Source organism: Rhipicephalus microplus, chromosome 3 (assembly GCF_043290135.1).
Source record: "Rhipicephalus microplus isolate Deutch F79 chromosome 3, USDA_Rmic, whole genome shotgun sequence".
Classification (NCBI taxonomy): domain Eukaryota; kingdom Metazoa; phylum Arthropoda; class Arachnida; order Ixodida; family Ixodidae; genus Rhipicephalus; species Rhipicephalus microplus.
Window position 1 is genome coordinate 86,023,440 of NC_134702.1, and position 18,809 is coordinate 86,042,248.

General features: G+C 43.7%; 1 protein-coding gene across 5 annotated transcripts; it reads right to left on the minus strand.

Moving 5' to 3' along the window:
* Positions 1–230: 230 nt before the first annotated feature.
* On the minus strand, positions 231–12,677 carry LOC142803810 (uncharacterized). Of its 5 annotated transcripts, none has more exons than XR_012894308.1 (5): positions 12,115–12,677; positions 7,052–7,106; positions 4,670–4,896; positions 676–835; positions 442–578 (listed from the first exon to the last, which is right to left on the minus strand). XR_012894308.1 is itself a non-coding variant. In XM_075889932.1 (4 exons), exons 1-4 carry the CDS (start codon positions 12,340–12,342, stop codon positions 300–302), a joined length of 651 nt encoding a protein of 216 aa, XP_075746047.1. In that variant the 5' UTR covers positions 12,343–12,675; the 3' UTR covers positions 231–299. The 5 variants fall into 5 exon arrangements, 3 of the variants coding, with proteins under 3 accessions (XP_075746047.1, XP_075746049.1, XP_075746048.1); XR_012894309.1 differs by having other exon boundaries at positions 4,808–4,896; positions 12,115–12,676; XM_075889932.1 differs by lacking the exon at positions 676–835 and having other exon boundaries at positions 231–578; positions 4,808–4,896; positions 12,115–12,675.
* Between the last annotated feature and the right edge of the window lie 6,132 nt (positions 12,678–18,809).

The window sequence follows — 18,809 nt, forward strand, 5'->3', positions numbered from 1 at the left end:
GCGAGTGCTTTATTTGGTACTGGTATTTGGTACAGGAGATCGAAAAAAGTCGTTAGGAAGTAGATGTTGAAAGCGTATGTCCCCCACTTGCAATCCCCACATGTGTCTCCCTCATGGTAATCGAGAATATTCTTAGTTTAGAGCATTTTTTTGTAACTAAAACATGGTGATGGTGCGTCCGAATCAGCATAAGCTAGCCGAACAGTGCACCACCGACAGTCTGCAGACTATTTATTTTTTGTTTTTTTATTTATTTGGTACAACAAAAAATGTATACATTGAAAAATATATATACACAACTAAAAAAGGCCCGCTCTACTGCAGGTCAGGTTGCGTTGGGGGCACAGTGACAGTGGTGCTGTCAAGGCCCTGGCTGCTGTGGCTGGGCAGGAAGCCAGCTGCCGCGAGCAGCCGATTATCTGCACTCTGAGAGTGGGGATCATCGGGCTGCTCCAGAACAAATGCTCCTCTGAAGCGCCGCTTCCTGCCCCCACAGCGATCACCAGACCCTGGCAGCCACCTCTTAATAAAGTTGAGGGCCTCCGCCTGGTCGCACCCTGCTTTTTGGCAGATGACATCTGCATACAAGAACAGAAATACCATAGTACACATGAAGCACTGCAGTACAGAGAATACACAAGGGTACACACACATAAAACAATGAACAAGTCTAACCTGTCACTAATCTACAGAGCCTCAGGTTCACAAAGGCCGTTTTCCCTTTTCTGCCATGAAGGCTGTACAACACTTGCACATCATGTGCCAATACAGCCTTCATGGCATTCACACCAATTTCTCAAAGGCCACGTCCCCCAATCTGCAGGAGGTGCTTGCACTGTAAAAAAATGCAAGAAGCATAGATGGGGTAAACGCAACAGCACATCGAAATGTTTTCATGACAAAAATCTGCAAGAAGAGGACACTGAAAACAACAACTTGAATTTTTGGGCATCACAACATTTCATTGTTTTTTTACGCTAACTTCAACTCACTTGACCTAAAATGGTTTCCACATCAGCCCTCTCACACTCAGTGTGAGAACCTTTCAGAGTCCTTCTCTGAATGCAGTTTCGCTGTTATGAAATCAAATACAACACTGTTATAACCCTAAATAAATATTGATTCTAGCTATGAAATAGTATATTTACTTTGTACAGTGCTCAAATTCCAATACACAATTCTTCGAGGTTACAATGTCTTTGCCTGAATGTTGACCAGGAGTAGCTTCTACAGGTGAAAAACGATAAAATATGTGGAATTCAAAAAGAAGCTTGGACATGTTTTTAATCAATGCATTGTAAGCAGAGCACAACAAGATAAATGAACATGATCAAGGCGTACTAAGAGGCAACCTTAGAGCGACCAAACCTTGGTCATAGATGAAACTGATAGAAAAATAAAGGTCGCACCATTTGCCGTTTATATTTTTCTGTGATAGCCAACAAAGAGGCATGTCGCTATAGAAATCTCATCACAATAAACAAAGGTGCATTTTTCTTCACACTGCGAAATTGGGTGCATGTTAGATTTTTAAAAAAGTAAAAAATCGGCTAACACAAGGCAGGGTGAACTGTAGCTCAAAGTAGAGAGAGCCGCAGCGGACACGAAATAGGGTGATAAATGAACAAAATTACTGAATGTCTGTTTTAAGCAGGCTATTGCTAGTCACTGCCCATCAAACACACGATGCCGCCTACATCGTCTGCTAGCTTAGGACAGTTCACTCGGACTTCACAGACTATAGTAAATACAGTCGAATCTCATTAATTCCAACACACTTAATTCGAACTGACGCTGTGGTCCTATTAAAGCTATACCGCGCTCCGAAAATGCTCTCAGCACCTCGCCCAATCCTGCGGTGGCACTTCAGACACCTCATCGCTGTGCTTGAAGAAGAAAATGAAGAAAAGGAAAGAAAAGACTGCGGTGGAATGTTTGCCAAATGCCAACTGCGACATTCCTGTGCCCCGCTTCGGCTTTTTCCGTCCCTGCCACGTAGAGACCCTTCTCCTCTTAACACTGCGCATGAAGAGAAAAAGGGGAAAAAAAGCTGTCGCAGAGAGTTGGCTCTCTCATGCCGATCTGCAACGTGCCGGTGTCACGCTTCCCTGTTTTTCGTTCCTGCTATGTAGAGACTCTTCTCCTTTCAACACCGCGCATGAAGAGAGAAAAAAAAAAAAGCTGCCGCGGAGTGTTTCTCTCTCGAATGCCGATCTGCTTTTCTCCAGGTGGAGATGCTCCTCCATTCTCATCACGTGCTGGCCACGCTCCGGCTGCAGTGCAGATGATAACAGTGGAAACACAGTTGTCTTCAAAGAGTGTCAGCACTGGATATTGCCGTGCGCAACTTCTTTAGCTAGGAGAATACTGAAGCCGAAGTACAAATGCTTTGCAAAGTGCACGCAAAACTTGTTGACTCGTTGCAAGGCCAACGTGTACAGACATGTATTGACTACTTTAATTAATGACGGATGTCCTGTAATTTGTGAATAAAACTTCTCCATGCACATGCATCACTGCATGGTAAGCCCTCGGCTCGTTTACCGTACTTACTCTATTCTACGGCGCCCTCGATTGTAACGCGCGCCCAATTTCCACGACAAAAAAAAAAAAAAAGCTAAGACATCGGTTGCAACGCGCACCCTTTTTTCTCGTTGGCCCGCTTGATCACACCACTCGCGAAAATGACTCTTTTTGAGAGCGTCTTCCGTTTAAATATGAAGTACGGGGGAAGCTTATGCCTATCTGACGTGCAACAGAGCATTGCTGTCACTCTAGTTTTACCGTGGCCTGATGTCAGTACACAAACTTGCTTCGCCCCCTTCTCCTAGACGGTTGTGGTGCCAGGCATGTGGAAGTAAAGAGGCGTGTGATCGGCATTCCCGATTTGCCCAAGCAGGTAGCCGTTGTTGTGCCGCAAGTTTAGGAGGAACCTCTGAAGACTCTGAAGCTTTTCTTCGTACTCCTCCGGCAACTTCCGGCATATGCCCGTTCACCTTCGGAGGGAAAAGCCTTTTCTCTTCATAAAGTTTGTTAGCCAGCACCTGCTCGCTTTAAAATGGCTCTGCATTAGCCCTTTTTCTAAGGCTAACTGCATAGCTTGCACTTGGAGCAGTTCTGTCGTCACGGGCCGCTGTGCCGCTCACTGCTTAATCACATACTCGCCGAGCAGCTCTTCAATTTGTGCAAACCGACCCTGCTGTGGTCCACTGAAGCCTTTGCGTGAATCTTTGCTGTCGACAATATTCTGCTTTTGTTTCCGCCAGTCCCACACGCACGTTTCGGGAACTCCGAATGACCGCGATGCGGCCCGATTTCTGTCCGTTCCGGCACACGCGACGACTTTTCTTTTAGAAGCAGCATTGTGGTGCACTCGTTGAGTTTTTGGAGTCGGCCCTACCATGCCGTCGATGCTAATGTACTACAAGATGATGAACTCCTCACACCCATATCAATCCCGGCCGTAGATCTTAAACCGTCTCTCAAACGAAACCTCAGAGTATACTGGCAGAGCAAGTGGGATACACACACACAAAACAAACTACACGTTATTAAGCCACACCTTGGTCATTGGCTGCCTGTATCGAAATCGCGTCATACAGAGGTAATACTAACGAGACTCAGGATAGGACACACATACACGACACACACACACCTTTTGTCCGGTGGCGATCCACCATTGTGTGACAGATGTGGTGAAGTATTGACAGTCCTTCACATTTTAATTGAGTGCAAACAATTGGACACTGTAAAAAACAACACTTTCCATTACCCTACCGACAACATATACCTTTACACCCTGCAATGTTCGTCGGTAGGGAACCGCTTTTTAGTCACAAATCATTGTTAGCGTTTTTTAAAGAAATTCATAGTTTTCACATCATATACCCGGGCATCCCGTAGCATGACCTCTCCAGAGAGGTTTTTGCTGCGGTGGTTACACAAGAAAGCACTTGCCTCACGGCCCTTGGACGCAAGGGTATGAACGAGTGAGGCACTTGAGCTAATGCCATACATATCCACCATCGTCTTTTATTATCACCAACTTTTGTCATCTATTCACACCGCACACACCTTTCACGACATGGTCATGATTTTATTACTTGTATGTTTTTACCCGCCTTACCGCGAGGAATTTTATGGCCCTTATACAGCCGCTTATCACAATCATTGTCCATGTTTTTAGTAAGATGAACTGGCGCTCTTTGGCCGTGAAATGGCCCTTGCGCCATAAAACATCAAACATGATCAACTCTTCCGCACATGTATGAAGTGCCGCGCATGGGAAATACATAGGCAGAAATGACCGACGCGCCATGCCGACGCACGTAGGGGGCGGCCATTTTGTAAGTGGCGATGGCAATAGAATGACCATATTCGTTTTTTTTTTTTCGTACTCGATTCTAACGCACATGTGATTTATGAACTCTCTTAACCGGAAAAAAGGTGCGTGTTAGATTCAAGTAATTACGGTAACTTTCATTATTTTGAACTTCTTTTAATTTGAACAAATTTTCTGGCCTCTTTGAGTACGAATTATTCATATTCGACTGTAGTACAGTGGCTCATGAGATAACCTGACTAGTTTGTTTCCCGAAACACAGTATCTTAAAGCAGTACTAAATTTCTGCATGTTACATAGGCATATTAAAAATCAAAAAATATACACCAAAGCCGCAGCCACAGCTTTACTCTGCACAGCTGCCTCTGCTGCCTCCACTTCTCCAATTGTACCAGCAGGCAGCCGGGGAAGGTCAGAGGGGCGCTGTGCTGGCTGGGCGTGCTGAGGCACGGACAAGAGCCGTACCTTGTGCTTCAGCTGTCGCACCTCCTGCAGAACCTCTCTTTGTTGCTGCCGGATGCCAAGTTGGATCCGCAGGATCCGTAGCAATAGAGCTGAAACATACAAGAGTACATGCCATATTTACTTGCACAATTTGCATCCTCACATAATTTGCTCACCAGTATAATTAGCCAGCCTGCTTTACTACAAGAAACTTTTTGCTCGCATACTTTGCCCTCCCCAACCAGCTCGAGCCACCTTGCCAGCACACACACAGACACATTTGACTTCATGATGCTCTGGTCAGGCACATCTCTTGTCGAGCAGGCAAGTGCAGTCTTACACAAAATGGACTGAGAGCAAGGTCCCTTCTTCCATGAACTTTTATGCTTTCCCTAGAATATCGAACTTGAAAACTGAAACCTATTTATGTGTAGTCCGAAGTGCTTAAAGGTTTGCCTCCTATCTTCCCACCTCTTCCACGGCAAGAATGCATTCCCGAGACACAGCACAGATGTTGAACGCGTGCAAGGACCTGTCACATCAACTAGATGAGGCAGGTTTTCGCACTCATTTTTTTTTTTTCTGTTTCGCCATCTGGCCATTGCGTTTTTACCGTTCCTTGTGATAGGCTACAATAATTATATACGAGGCAGATTGCTGTTATAAAGCTTACCGAAGAAAACTGAAACCGTGCTACCGCTAAGCACATCAGCGTGGAGTTCTTCGACATGCAATATTCAGTATGGGAGCCAGCAGAAGAGTGCGTTGAATAAGGCTTAGCATAGAAGCTTGGGTGTGTTGGTTAGATATCGGAGGGAACACAACGCAATAGAAGACTGGGACAAGGAATGGACACACACACACATGACGGGCGACACACACAGCACTGTGTTGGCATCGCGCTTCCTTGTCTGCATCTTACTTTACGTTGGGTTCCCGACAATTATTGGAGAGTACTTATGTTCTCTGGTATAACCCTGTCGTGGGAACTGGTTTTTGTGAGCACTGTTCGGAAGAACTTCAAGAAAATGGGGGCATTTGAACAGGCTTAGCAAACAAATGACAATCCGCTTTGAGACAGATGTGACAGCGCCTGCAACATATATTCCCAGCTGAGCTTTTAGGCCAGCGATTCCTACTAGCTTCGCACATGACCGGATTGACAAAAAAAGTACACATAATACGCAAGTATATACCGCATTTGACTCTGTAGCTTTGATGAACCAGGCAGATACACAAATTTATCCAAAACTCCATTGATTCTGTTGCAAAATTATTCAACAAACAAATTGCGATGTTATCCATGTTACTATATGATTGTGGCACTTTACCATTGCAGCTTTCCAGGAGGCACACATAGTGCAGCGTTAGTTCACCACTCGCAGTTAATTGTATGCAGTAGGTTGCTCACAGCAACTGACTGCATGCATTGGTGAACATCTTGCATGCTTGCACTGCTGTTTCAGCATGCTGGCTGCTTCCCATACGGCTATCAATTGATGTTCACAAAATTGAGAAGATGAAGAAAGACTACACAGTGCCCTCTGGCCACCCTATACTTCAAACCTCCAGCCAACAAACAAATAAAAGAAACAGAAGTATGCAAATGAATATTATTCCTAATGCAGCTGGAATGGAGTGTAGTTTTCACCAATTCTGTGTGTTAAGTCAATATGGAGTGAGTTAACTCCATAAAGTAGCTTTTCTCATAACAGTGTTCACTCTATTGTAACACAAGGAGTGACTTCATAGCATCTAGAAGGAAAAATAGAATCTTCAGTAGTTGATAGAAATGTGAGGCTCTACCTTAAAACAACAATAATCTGGAAAAAGAACTCATTACATTCGAAAAAAAAAAAAGGTAGCACAGTTGATCCCCTTTACAAGAGACACTGATGTAACAGACAAACGGGGATAAGAGGCACCAGTGTGCAGGCTGACGTTTGGCCCATCATGCATCAGGCATTCCGTAGATGCGCCTGTGCAGCCGGGAGCCCTGCAGTCAAGCATGCTGAGCAAGACTGTTGACCACTGTACAATGACACATTGCCACAAAATTTCAAAACTTCATTTCACAGACTTCTGCAAAAGCTTCTTACACTCTAGCATAATTTTTGCACAAGCTTCTCTCATTCTTGCGTGATTTTCGTCAGAACATATAAGTGTTGGAAGTTGTATGTCCCCAAAAACTTGCACAATACAAATAGCGTACATTAAAGTCTATCACTTAGTACGTGCATAGTGTAACAATGAAAGGAAACTCACGCATGGTTTGCTCCGAGCCTTCCCCGTGCGGTGCCTCCTTGAGCCTTGGAAAGCACTGTACAGCTAGAGCGAAGTAGCATCAATCCAGTGTTAATGGCAGGTTAACAAGACAAGAAAACTAACCCCCATATTCATAAACGCTCCCCGACTCGACTTTCACCCTTCACTTGACAGAGTTGAACACTGTGCCGCTGCTCGTTTGAAAGCGACGCTGCGCTACTCGAGAATCAGAGAAGATTATTGCTGACATGCAGCGACTTTCTCTGCTTAGAGACGGCGCTCCCATCAGCCATCTCAAGTGAAGGTGAAGCGTTGAGTGGAGGGACGTTCTAGAATACGAGGGTAAGATTGGTTGCAAGAACACTACAATAGACACACTTAATTTTTACACTTCATCTATATTGTACAGCTACACACATTCTGCATCCTTTTAATGCAACATATAGATACAGGCTTATAAAGTAAGCACTGTAGGCTGCTCAAATAACACCTACACAAAAAAATTACCCAAAAGTGGCCATGCGCAAAGTACTTTTATTTGAAACTCGCCAAACTTTTGCGGTGATGGAGAATAATTAAGACAGGTTACGCTTGGAGGCACATGAGACCTTCGCAGCTTTTATAAAGTACAAAAAACAATATGGTATGTGTGTGTGTATGTACGCATGAAGCTTCAGCCTTTACATACGGTTTCTTGAAAGAATCGACTATGAATTTTATGGCACCTGTGTCCTTCAGCGCAATTGAAAGCCTGCTGATCAGTGTGTGCAATTGTGGAATAGTTACATGGAAAATGGCGTGAAACACCTAAAATCAAATTTTTCTAGCTAGGAAATATGCAGCTGTGTATACACAACACATGCTGCAAACAGTGGGAGGTGACCACAAGAGTGATTTGAGTGTAAGCGGCAGTATTCCGCATTTATGCACCCCGCCATTTTCAACTGTTGCCCAAAAGCAGCACCACTTCAGCGTGCTACTTTTTTTTTTTTTACATCATAAACAGCACGGAATACAGCGAGGATGAAAACAATATATGCAATTAAATTTTGAGCACTATTTATGGTGCGCATGATTGATTGATTGATATGTGGGGTTTAACGTCCCAAAACCACTATATGATTATGATAGACGCCGTAGTGGAGGGCTCCGGAAATTTAGACTACCTGGGGTTCTTTAACGTGCACCTAAATCTGAGCACACGGGCCTACAACATTCCCGCCTCCATCGGAAATGCAGCCGCCGCAGCCGGGATTCGAACCCGCACCCTGCGGGTCAGCAGCCGAGTACCTTAGCCACTAGACCACCGCGGCGGGGATGGTGCGCATGAAAAAAAAAAAAAAAAGGCCTTTGTACAACGACGAATTCATAATTTGCCTTCACGGACCTTCTGTTAGGCTGCACCACATACAGATTTTTTGTGGCTTTCAAAAGAGATTTGAAAAAAAAAATAATAACCGTGTTTACTCTCGTCATGAGCGCACTCACTAAGTCACCCTCATTTCAGTCGCCAAAATTTTGAATTTTTTTTTCTTCCACATATTAAACACACACCTTACGTTCATCCGCTGAAGCCCCACAAGCTCCCCCCCCCCCCCTTGCCGCCTTCGCTCGCTGCCACGTGCCATTTTATTTTTGTTTCTATTTGTTCACGGAACGTCCCCTGTCTTTTTTAATTATCTCTTGTAACATATGTGGCATTATCTTGTTCCCGAGGTGCCACAGGTGCTCTGCTATGTAGATGCACCATTAAACTAGTATTTTTGATCAACTGTGCATTTCTGAAGTTTACCTTGCAAGTACGTAAAACTGGCATGCTTCTTGATCTACGATACACATGTGGCTTGTCTCACTTTGAAGGAAAAGTTAGCATACAATGGTGTAAATGCGTAGAATTTGAAATATTGAGGCAGCAGCACACCGGAGATGATCATATGGTAAAGAAACAAGTGCTGCCTTATTACTGGCAAATTGTCACTTATATGTACAAATAAATTTTGCGGGCTAAAAAAAGTACAAAAGCACAGCGAGGCTATGATGTGGTTCAACCTGTGGATTCGCTTCATTTATCACGCCATATGATGAAGCTTCCTTTGGTCCAACTGCTCAGATAAGAAAAAAAGTTTGCTGTCCAATACAGCAACTATACAAAGTGTGCACGTGCATCTCGCAGCGCCTTTTCATCACTTCCGAAATGCGCCACCAACATGCCCGGGCACCAACCGAATCTATCGCCTACAACTGCCATGTTGTCTCCTCGTGCTTGCACCCGTTTAGTTTTGCCTCACGATGCAAGTTTGAGAAATTATGAGCTGCTAGTGAGGCAAGTTGATTTAGTAGTCCACGCAGAGGGAGCAGAGCTTAGGGTGTTTCTTCGCTGAAAGTTATAACCTGAAATTGAGAACGCACATTCCGATTTTCCTAAAAGTATCAGCGTATTTGGCTGGTGCAGATTAACAAAAGCTACTTGAAGAAACTTTGCAATATTTGCATCTTCAGGTGCAACTTCATTACGGGTAAGTGCCATAGCCAAGTATTTACCTGCAAACAGATATAGCTTACCAAAATACTGTACAAACTTGTCCGCAGTTAAAATCATGATGGCGAGGAAGGCGGTTAAAATCGTGATGGCGAGGAAGGCGGTTAAAATCGTGATGGCGATCGCGGAGATTTGGTATTGCATTGAAACAAACTATAAAGAATGGTAAACAATATTAGTTCACTTTGAAGTATAGCCGATCGGTTCAAGTTGGGCGTCAGTATTTTTTTTTATTAGTCGATTAATTCTATACACGGTCTCTATCATGTTCAGTGACTCCACTGTACACTAGCGTACAACAAAAGCAAAATACAAAGTGAAAAGTGTGTTAAAGCACACGCGAAAAATAAAGTGATGACTGGCATTACCGCGGCACACACCACGCAAAGTCGCTATCTGCCTTGTATAATATTTTCCTCGACTATTTCCACAAATTGCAATCAAAGAGGCTCAAGCTCAACATCAGCACTGTTTAAAACACTTGAGGGGGGGGGGGGCATTGCTACTTTGGTGGCGTAGGCCGTGACAATATATTCATAATATTATATCTCTTGTAAACTTGCCTAGCTCTGCACGACTAGTTTTCGATGGGAGCAGCTGCGCTTCGCACATCCACTCTTAAAATTGCGGCTCGAGAGATTTTGAGCTTTCACTTGTTTTTGGGCCAGGCAATTCGTAGTGAAAGCAAGATAATAGGCCCTCATAGGTTGTGGCAGGCAGCCGGTGTACGCCGTGGCTGGTATATGTGTCGCACATCTTGATTATCTGGTCTTGTATCGAGTGAACGAGCGAGGCCTTCCTAATCCAATGAGCTTGTTAAAGTAAGACAACAAAAAACCACAATGCTTCCACATCGTTCACAGCAACAGATGACGAGCCCCCAACAAACCGCACTGCAGCACGTAAACTGCCGTAGGTACCCAGGGAGTTACCCGGGCATGGCGGGAGAGGGCGACAACGGCAGAAGTGACATCACAGGAACACTATGTATAAAGGGGAGGTTTAAAGACTTTTTTCCCATTTTTAAACTTCGTGCACTGTTCTGTCACAATTTATAGCTCAGAATAGTTGTATTTTGAAAAGGGCACTAATTCATAAGCCCAATGGTTCAAGCATGGGTGCATTTAGGGGGCCCATTCTACGTTTTACTTATGCCCTTCAAGAACTTGCTTACAGGGCCAAAGTCCTGTTTCAGAAAGAACACGCTAGTGCGTGGCCAGCAGTCCGTCAAGCATTAGTGCTGGTGAGATTTGGAAATGCAGCGCATGAGCATCCTCATCTGCTACTTCTCTGCTCATGCTCTCGGGGCTTACTTGCGAGGCACGGTCCTTCGCACTTTTCATTTTCACACTGTAAATCAACTGATACCAACTCTGCCTTCCATTATTTAATAAACCAATATTTCATGGTCACGAGGACGAGCTTAAAATGTTTGCTACATCAGACCTGAACAGCATTTTGAGTCATCGAAACTTGCTAGTTGCAGCGAGCATTATGCGAAAAATATGATGTGCTTTACGGTGACAACTTGCAAAACACTGCAGCAACGATTAAAATCATGCATTTTTTGTGCTCACAGGAAATCCCTGAAGCAGGAGGCACTGGGCTAGATAAATTGCGCAGCTAAAATACGGATGCGCTTTCCAATGCTGTCATGCGTACAGGCGGAGAAATGGCAGACAAAACTGGGCGCACCCCGATTCTATGCGCATGCGTCCCATTCACAAGCCTCGCTGCCAGTTAGCACCACATGGCTCACTGTCCATGAGCTCGCTTGTTTCTTGTAACAGCGGACCATACGGTACACCTATTTAAAAACGAGGATAGAATGTATATAATGCAGCATCTGATGAAGCCATGACGATGTGTTGCTGATGAAATCTGGAACTCTAGTTAGTACCCTTATTGTTAACCAGCCGACCAACTAGCCAAAAGATTTGCGACTGAAATGATGGCATCTACACCTGCCCTTAAAGGGACACTGAACAAAGTTTTTGCCGCCAAGATTTTCAGCCAAAGCAAAAGATTGGGCCATGAAATTCATAGACAATAATAATTTCAAGCAGAAACTACGAAAACATACTGAATTTAATGAGCCTTTTACAAAATGCCGCGTCTAGCTCTTAGACACGGCGTTTTCTAAAAGGTCGCGACATTTATTTTTCAAGTTTTTTTTTTTTGTTATTCAAGACAAATCTACGGTGCATTGTTCACAGAAAAAAAAATTGCCTCGGTAAGATTTCTTTGCGAGCAGCTTACTAATTTTAAGGCAGGCGCGTTGATTCGTGAACTGAAGGATGCGAGTGATCGATCTTGCCTGCTAGTGGCTAGGCGACAAAGGCTTTACCTCATGTCCTGGTGTAGCTAAGTCACGCAAATGGAGCAGAAAATGTGCATTATCATTTATTTCACCTAAACATCACACGTATGTGACTTATTGCCGGTGACAGGTGATCAGGATGAAGTCGACAAGTTGCAAATCTGAACAAGAATTCACTCGAATGAAAAACCAACCTATACTCACGTGCACGGTGAAGTCGAACACGTCGTCCGTCAATGTTGTCGCTGATGCCCGAAGGAAAAGAGAAGAGTACAAGCGACGGGGTCGTCTCTTTCTATAAAGTCGGCAGAACTGCCAGAACGGCCAACACAAAAGGTGGTGGTGGTAGTGGTTAGAAGATGAGAAAAGGCACCTAATTTCTGCAACCCGGTCGGGAGCACGGATCGGGTTGACATTCCTCCATCTGGGCATCAGTCGCTCCACCCGGGCATGCAGCTGCTACTGGTTCTACTACTATCCTCTTCCCCGTGCCTCTTCCCGACATTGCAGTGTTGCTGCCATACTCGCGAACCTTTTTAAATTAAAGCACGCAATCATGTATTATCGTGCGCCATACTAAACTTAAAAACAGTGCGCCGGTACATGAGATCACGAAGCGCGGTCCACGCCATCACAAGAGCAATTAGAGAAATGAAACAAAGAAAACAAAAATGTATAAAATATTTTGTCTCAATACGATCCGCAATCCAGTTTGCTGCAGCGGCTTTTGGCTCTGTATGAACGGCCAAGCCAGTGCCAAGCCAAGCTTGCGTCCCTGATCAGCTGTTTATTTCCATCGAGAATTCAACAGTGAACTGGCAATTTGTTTAGATGATATTGCTAAAGGGCTTGAAATTGAATATTTCTCTACGTACTACTGCTGTACTTTTCCTCTCTGTTTCCTGATCACAGTGATGAGATTGAAGAGGTTACAATTTAGAAAACAGCAAGTGCAGCTCAAGCATTGCTAGTATCGCTGTTTCGGTAATAAAATGTTACAAAGATTTTGCCCCGCGACCTGCTTGCCGTGTTTGAGCACCCAGTAGAAATTTACGGTGCCGCGTTTGAAAGAGTTGAATAAAATTGCAATATTACGAACGAAAGGCTCTGAAGCAACATCGCATTTTATCAGGCCTACACCTCCCACACCTAGACGAGTAAAACTCGTCGATATTATTTTGCAAAGCTGTGTATAATATTTAAAACACATTCTTTAGCCCACGATGAATTGTTCTCTCGTGTGGCTTCTCCATTTGGTACTGTCATGTTAACTTACAAAGGCAACTTTCCATATTTAGTGTTTAGATGTTGCAAAAGCTTGACACGTGGTGTGTATGCCATACTGATAATTCTCCTCGTAACCTGGGTCCGCCTCTTTAAACAGCGTCGCATTTTATTGTTCGCAATTGTGTTTGTTTTATACTGTGAGCGAGCTGTGTGATTTCATCAATATTCACGAGTGTTCCCTGACTACAAACACGTGCGTCTTATTTGGTGCGGTGCACGTTTGTATGTAGCAAAAAATGTCATTTCGTCAGCGTGTGTCTGCATACACTTGCATGCCCTGCAGTACGTGTACATAATTAATGCAGTAAGGACTGCAATGCATAGCCTTGCATGGGACATATATTCCATGCACCCTCAGAAAAATGTTGTTTGTTATGAGCCTACTGTTTATCATTACATTTTTTTTTTCGTTAAAGTTTCATCTCCATATAAAGCAGCTGTATACAGGCACGAGCTTCAGCAGCTACCTCGTTGTTCCATTTTAAATAAAAACACCAAGCCTACCCGAATCAATGATCTGTTTGCTATCATTACTGTTATGTGTTCTACGATGTACACAAGGACAGTAGTATACAAAAAATAGGGGGGGAATTGAATGCCCTGCCTGCATGGCTGCGCCGTTTCACAAGATCAGGCGCTGCGCTGTGAAGCTTCCTACCGGCCCGCAGAAATTCAAGGGAGCGTACAATAGCGTGGTTCAAGAGGACTTCTGGGGAATACTAGACACACTGGGTGTAAAAGATGGAGTCACTAATCGTTTAAAGGAAATCTATAAAACTAACAAGGTAGTTAAAAAGTGGGAAAAACAGGTAAACAAGTGGGAAAAACCAAGCCCACAGTGGTGAAACGTGGACTTAGGCAGGCGTGCCCACTGTCACCCTTCTTATTCATGATGTACCTACAAGGATTAGAGGCAAAATTAGAGGCAAGGGGACTTGGCTTCAACCTCTCTTTAGTCAAACAAGGAAAACTCATTGATCAGGCACTACCAGCATTAATCTACGCAGATGATATAGTGCTAATGGCTGACAACAAGGAAGATTTGCAGAGGTTGATGGACATCTGTGGTAATGAGGGAGATAGGTTAGATTTTAGATTCAGTTAGGAAAAATCAGTAGTCATGATTTTTAATGATAACAAAGGTAGTGAGCTTAGAATACAGGAAGTCACGCTAGAGATAACAGATAAATACAAATAACTGGGCGTATGGATAAGCAATGGGACCGAGTACCTGAGGGAACACGAAATATGCGTGACGACTAAAGATAACAGGAATGCAGCAGTGATGAAAAATAGGGCACTGTGGAATTACAATAGGTATAATGTTGTGAGAGGAATATGGAAAGGGGTCATGGTTCCTGGGCTGACGTTCGGAAACGCGGTCTTGTGCATGAGGTCAGAAGTTCAAGCAAGATTAGAAATTAGGCAACGTGAAATATGTAGGCTTGCTTTAGGAGCTCACGGGAATACACCAAACCAGGGAGTACAAGGTGATATGGGATGGACATCATTTGATGGCAGGGAAGCTAGCAGCAAGATAAAATTTGAGAAGCGATTGAGAGAAATGGGGGAGGAGCGTTGGGCTATGAAGGTTTTCAGCTACTTGTACATGAAGAATGTCAATACAAAATGGAGGAAGCAAACCAGGAAATTGACTGGTAAATACTTAGAAAACAGCAGGTGGACAAACCAGAAAGAACTATCGGTTAAAAAGGAACTGCAGGAAACGGAGACTGACATGTGGAGAATTGGCATGATTAAGAAGTCCGCACTAGAGATCTATCGAACTTTTAAGCAGGAAATTGCCAAAGAAAGAATCTATGATAATACTCAGGGTAGTTCTCTACTGTTTGAGGCCAGGACGGGAGTATTGCGAACCAAGACATATCGGGCCAAATATGAAGAGGTAGACACAATATGCAGTGCGTGCGAAGAGAAAGAAAAAACTGCCGAACACTTGACAATGCTCTGTAAAGGGCTTCGCCTTATAGTTCAAGATGATGGCGCAGAGTTTTTCAAAGCACTGGTGTTTAGGGACAGGGAGGGCAAAATAGACTTTAAGCGGGTAGACTTAACTAGAAGGAGGTTATCTGATTGGTGGCTAAAGTCAAGGCACGATTGAAAATTAAACCCTTGACTTCAATGTGCCCGTCCAACTTTACTATTTAAAGGGGAAAAAAAAAATCTAGTGGTTAGTTCACTAAGCATTACGGCTAGGTGACGTTAGCCGCCGCCCGATCTAAAGGGTACGGCCACATCCATCCATCTATCCAGCCAAGAATATGCTCTCTGGCTTGTTGCTCCAGGCCTAGTCAGGTAGATTTTCTGGCCTCACCGTTGAATTGTTTGCTCGGGTTGTGGCTTGCAAACATTGCGGTTTTGGGCTTCGTATCATCTTGTTCCGTCATCATGTCCTCCAAGTGGAGGATATGTCGCAGTGTGAGGAGGGAGTACGACAAGGCGCTGATAGAATGAGCTATCAGTCTTACCAGGCAGGCGGTTGAGAGCGCACCGAGGCAGCTGATGCACACCAGCACTATCCGCTTCCTGTATAATAGAGGCTAGGGAATTATAGAAACACAGAGCAGAAATCAACTCTTGTGCCTCTCTCATGCACTCACAAGGCGGAACCTGCTTCGAACACTGAGGACCGAGCTAAGCAACACCATGCATGATGATAAATCATGGTCTCCTATTGCAATAATGATTAAGGCACGCATGCAACTTAAACCATTGTCACGCAAGATGAATTCAAAACACCATTGAAGTGAACCCAAGGCACGTGCTGATTATTATGTACGGTACTAGCGCTAAATTCATGCAGACGTTTAGTTGGCTCTGCAGTAGGCCTAGTTTAAGGAATGGCCACAGCTACTTCTGTGATGGAGAACGGGCTCATTAACATCTTTATGTAGATTAAAACGGCTTACCCCGAAATGGCTGGGAGTGTCACGCTATCTCTAGCAGTGGCACATGCAGTTGCATATGCAACGATTACAGAAATGGCGTACCGATTTCCAAAGCACCTATCAATACTTCCGTCAAGGCGTAGCACCAAACACTTTATCGCACATTTCGGGAAACATTCCTTTTTCTCCCAATCTGGTGGCTAGGCATGACTACGCCCAAGAATAAGCATGTTATTATGTATGTCGGAGGTATTTTCATCTGATCCCTGAAAAATTATTTCCCTAAACCCATGGAAAAAAAAGAAAATGGAATTCGCACCTGTCATCACATTGCACCCCATCACAGGAATGGGATCAGATTGGCCTGGCGCTCAATACTCCCTTACGCTTAATCAGAGCTCGGTCTGGCACCAGCTCCAGACAAAACCATTTATAATCTTCTGTCTGGCACATCTGTTTTACTCTGCTCTCTCTCAACCAGAGTGCACCACCTGTGGTTCACCCCTGGTGGATCTTTTTCACTGTTTGTGAATTGCACACAAAGCCCTTACTGGTAGATCCTATTCCCTATTCTTCACTATTCTCACGGGAGGCCACTCTTTGGGCAGCTTACATCACGACATGTGCGTGTCATGATGTCAGTGCCGTCTTTTTCAGAGTCGGCGCCGTCTTTTCTTTCTCTTTTGCTCCTTCCTGTCCTGTGTTTCTGGTGTCGCGCTGCAAACAAGTGAAGATGTTAAAGAACACCAGATGTTCAAAATTTGCTTCTCAGTAATATATCGTGGTTTTGGGAATTAAAACCACAGATATATTGAAAGAAGATGCATGAAAAGGGAAGGATGATATTGGAAACTGGCAAAAAAGGGATGACAGACTTCTTAAGCTATGCTGCCATTGAGATTTTCAGCTGTTCACGCAATTTTCACACGTGGCTTTGATGCAGCTATGCACATATCACACAAGCATGCTGACTGTACAGTTAGTATAACTGCAACCTTCATGTACCCAGCCTTCATGTACCCTCTATGACATTTCAGAACATCTGAGTCAGTGTTAGCATCAAGTTATGTTCTTCATGCTGGGGAACCAGTGTGATGAGTTACCATTTCTACAGAATGAAGCCCTGTCTACCTGGAACAAGCTGCAAGATATATAACTAAACGGCCCTGTTCAGGGCCAGTCAATCTCTGTCCGGCTTGGATGCACCAACTGATTCCCTTTATCATCAACCCTCAATAAAACTAGCAAATGTTTGTACATGTGCAAGCAGTGTCATTCAATATCTTAGGAAACGCTTGTGAAGCAATTTCAAGGAGAATCATTTTTCTGATGTCATAGTGAGGCATTAGGAACACCTTAGTCACACCAAATGCCATTATTCAATGAGAGGAACAAGAGAAATATTTCACTGGTAACTATGAAGTAAACAAAAAAACAAATGTTTTCAGATACTGCGAGATCATTTCATAAAAAAGCTCAGAAGTTGCTATGTGTGGTCACATTTAATCTGTGCGAGCATCGTGTGGGTACAAAATTCTGTACCAAACATAGGTTCAGCTTTCTGAAATAGACCGCGCTGCACAAGCTAGCTCAGTGCATGCACTTCTGTACCCTGCCAGAGAATATTTTTACCACCAGTATGTTGTAACGTGAAGTGAAATGGTGATTGCATACTAGGGCGCGTCCTGCAGGACCCCAATAAAGTTGTTTCACTTGATCGGTTGGTGTGCTGTAAGCAGAACATTTCCAAGAAAAATCGTATAGTTTGGAGGAGGACTTAAGCAAGGAAAGGTGTAGATAAAACACTGGATTCACTGGCATTATCCTCACCAACTATAACATTGTTTTTCTGGTGAAGCTTTGTGCCTGAACAGCGAGCAGGATAAGCTGGTAAAAACATGCAAAATGGGAAGTCTAGCACAGCAATCTGTGCAGTACTGCTCATTTCATGGAGCATTAATTTCACAGGCTTTGCTCACTGTTAGCGTTAAGCCAATATTATGTCCACTCCAGGGTGGAAGCCCAATCAATGTTCCCTGTCCTGTATGAGCCAATTTCATAATATGGCTGATAATTTCTCCATCTCATTGCAACTAATCACCTGCCACCCTCTGCTACATTTCATGTGTCCTAATATAAATTAATTGACATTACTGACCTGTCATCCATCTTTTTTTCTCATTCCCAACTAATGTATTCATTTTTGATAAACTCTGCTTTCTTCCCATGTCTTAATATTATGCTAGCCTTTTTTCATTTTTCTGAAACATTATCTTTGCTCAGAAGCTAGAAGTTATCAGAAAGAACATAACGACATTCTACCTCCTGAGCATATGGCATCATCAATACAAAAATGTAATAAAAGTGAGAAAACATCCTATCTATATAAGAGGCCCTAAAATACTGCAGGAGGCAACAAATAAACTGGTATTTCTATAAAGGCAGTGACAAAAACTTTGACTACTGTCACTTATTCTGATTCCTGGGACATCTTTTTTAGTACATCATAACACATAATTACACATTTACACAATTTACACAGAGGAATTGCCACCACGTGCATTGAGGCCACCCTTCAGAAGTCATGTGAGCACAAGGATGAGGTAAGCCTTAAAAACCAGATTAAAAGACTAAAGGATGCTGGATATCCCAACACCATCACACCCATGTGCTAAACCCTCCTGCAGAAAGTCAAGTTAAACA